At 40.8% G+C, this 3,060-nt stretch overlaps 1 protein-coding gene across 1 annotated transcript; it reads left to right on the forward strand.

Annotated features, from left to right (window-relative positions):
• Positions 1 to 279: 279 nt before the first annotated feature.
• On the forward strand, positions 280 to 2,478 carry LOC114184179 (the record flags this gene model as incomplete). Its single annotated transcript, XM_028071448.1, has 2 exons — positions 280 to 1,566; positions 1,621 to 2,478. Coding segments are annotated over exons 1-2 (2,145 nt in total), but the record flags the coding sequence as incomplete, so codon positions are not given.
• Between the last annotated feature and the right edge of the window lie 582 nt (positions 2,479 to 3,060).

Below are 3,060 nucleotides of genomic sequence, written 5' to 3' on the forward strand. Positions count from 1 at the left end.
GCATAGTGCATGACTCGGGCCAATCCGGGTCAATTTTATCAACTTGATTCAGAACTTGAAAGGAACTTGCGTAAATCACGTAGGAGACTTGATCTCAGGTGTTCTACTGAAGGAGCACCATCATCATCTGAACCTACCACTGAAAGTGTACCACTAGAATCACCTCCGGTGATTAACATATCTTCTGATCCATCACCTGAACCAGAAATTCAAGAAGATAGAATGGAAGAAAGAACAATAAGAGAGTTGGCTTCACCGGATGCAGCAATTACACAAAACATGTGCATCCAATATCCAGATGGAGAATGTGAGCTTAAGTCTGGGTTAATCCATCTTTTACCCAAATTCCATGGATTAGCAGGAGAAGACCCGTACCATCATTTGAAGGAATTTCATGTTGTTTGTTCATCCATGAGACCTACAACAGTGACAGAGGAACATATCAAGCTTAAGGCTTTTCCATTCTCATTGCAAGATGCCGCTAAGAATTGGTTATACTGCCTTCCGCCAGGATCCATCAATACCTGGGAGACTCTGAAAAGATTATTTCTGGAAAAGTTTTTTCCAGCATCTAGAGTTGCTGCTATTCGCAAAGATATTTATGGGATAAGGCAACAAGAAAGAGAAAGTCTTCATGAGTATTGGGAAAGATTCAAAAAGTTATGTGCTTCATGTCCTCATCACCAAATAAACGAGCATCTCCTCATTCAGTACTTTTATGAGGGATTGAGTATCATGGATAGACAAATGATAGATGCTGCAAGTGGAGGGTCATTGGTGGACAAAACGCCAACAAATGCAAGACAATTGATTGAAACTATGGCGTCAAACCATCAACAATTTTCCACAAGGAGTAATTCTATAACTCTATTGAAGGGAACCCATGGAGTAGAAGCTTCATATGTTGCAGATCACAAGAAATTAGAAGGGAAGTTGGATGACTTAGCAGCCATGGTAAGGACCTTGACAAACTTACAGAAAAAGCCTATCCCTTCTACTTTATGTGGAATTTGTGCTTCTACTAATTATCCTACAGAGGCTTGTTCTATGTTAAAAGAGACAGGGACGTTAGATAATGAACAACCTCAGGCATATGTTGCAAACATCTATGGCAATAATAGACCACCTCGGCAGCAATACAACCATGATTTGTCCTCCAACAAGTACAACCCAGATTGGAAGGAATATCCCAGCCAGAAATGGGGAAATCAACAGCCTCAACACCAACAAGTCTATGTTCCACCTCAACAGAGGCAACAACCACAACCAGCGGCAACCTCTGGTGATTCAAACATGGAGGCAATGATGAAAATGATGGCTGACATGATGAAGGGACAAATCAATGAGTTGAAACAGACGATGGAAGCAACCAATCAGAATTTGCAGAACCAGATTGGACAAATGGCAAATGAGTTAAATCAGATGAAGTCTCAACAAGGCTCAAGCAATTTGCCTGCACAAACTGTAATCAACCCGAGAAATGTAAGTGCTATTACTTTAAGATCGGGTAAGCAAATACAAGGTCTTGGGGATGCCCAAGAAGATGAAGATAAGGACAATGAAGTTGTACCTAATGATGAAAGAGGAAGATCAGATGAAGCAACACAAGCAACATCTGAGATGCCTGCACCCAGTGATAACTCCAGGTTGGTATCCCCTAATACTTCCTCTGAAAATCCTTCTCCTTATTCTCCTCCTCCTCCCTATCCAAACCGTTTGAAACCAAAAACTAAAAAGATGGAGGAGTTAGACAAAGAAATCCTGAATACTTTCAAGAAAGTGGAGATAAACATTCCTTTGTTGGATGCGGTGAGACAAATTCCTAAATACGCCAAGTTTCTCAAAGAATTATGTACACATAAAAGGCGTATTATGGACAAAGAGGTAGTGAACATGGGAAGAAATGTCTCTAGCTTAATTAAGAAGCCTGCAGTCAGAATGCCGCAAAAGTGTAAGGATCCAGGTATGTTTTCTGTTCCCTGCATTATAGGAAGTACTAAGTTTGACAATGCTATGTTAGATTTAGGAGCTTCTATTAATGTAATGCCTTTATCTGTTTTTACTTCACTTCATCTTGGACCTCTTAAGTCTACTGGTGTGGTCATTCAATTGGCCAACCGTAGCACAGTTAACCCTGCAGGTGTGCTAGAAGATGTGCTTATCCGTGTGGACAAGTTAATTTTTCCTGCAGATTTCTATATCTTGGACATGAAGGATGATGAAGGAATGAGTGCAACCACAATTATCTTGGGAAGACCATTCATGATGACAGCACGTACCAAGATAGACGTGCATGCAAGATCCTTGACTATGGAGATAGGAGATGAGAAGGTGCAGTTCAACGTGCTAGAAGCCATGAAGCACCCAATTGAAGACCATTCTTTGTTTTGCATTGATTTATTGAGTAATGTAGTGAACAATTATGCTTTTGGACTTTTGGACGTTTTATCTGGTTTTTCTTCTTCTTTGGATTTTTCTTTTTCGAATGTTTCTGGCTCAATTTTAGACGAAAGAGAAAATTTTAAAACAGGTGATGTTGAGGACGCGGTGTCACTATTTGATACCTCTGTGGCGTCCAAGTGTGATGCTGAGGTGGCTGAAATTACCTTAGGCAGTAAAATGTTGCCATCTGTGGAACAGCCACCCACTTTGGAGTTGAAACCTTTACCATCTCATTTGAAATATGTTTATCTTGAGAGGGATGGGAAACTCCTTGTTATTATATCTGCCTTGTTTACTAACGAGCAGGAACAAAAGCTATTGCAGGTTATCAAAGATCACAAGCGAGCAATAGGCTGGACTTTGGCAGATATTCCTGGTATTAGTCCTTCTTTCTGCATGCACAGAATACTCTTGGAGGAGGATGCTAAGCCAGTGAGGCAACCTCAGAGGAGACTGAATCCTCAGCTGATGGAGGTTGTGAAGAAAGAAGTCACCAAGTTGTTACAAGCAGGTATTATATATCCTATTTCTGACAGCACTTGGGTGAGTCCTGTACATGTGGTTCCCAAGAAATCTGGGATCACCGTGGTCAAGAATGAGAAGAACGAGTTGATACCT

Source organism: Vigna unguiculata, chromosome 5 (genome assembly GCF_004118075.2).
Source record: "Vigna unguiculata cultivar IT97K-499-35 chromosome 5, ASM411807v1, whole genome shotgun sequence".
In the NCBI taxonomy this organism is placed as follows: domain Eukaryota; kingdom Viridiplantae; phylum Streptophyta; class Magnoliopsida; order Fabales; family Fabaceae; genus Vigna; species Vigna unguiculata.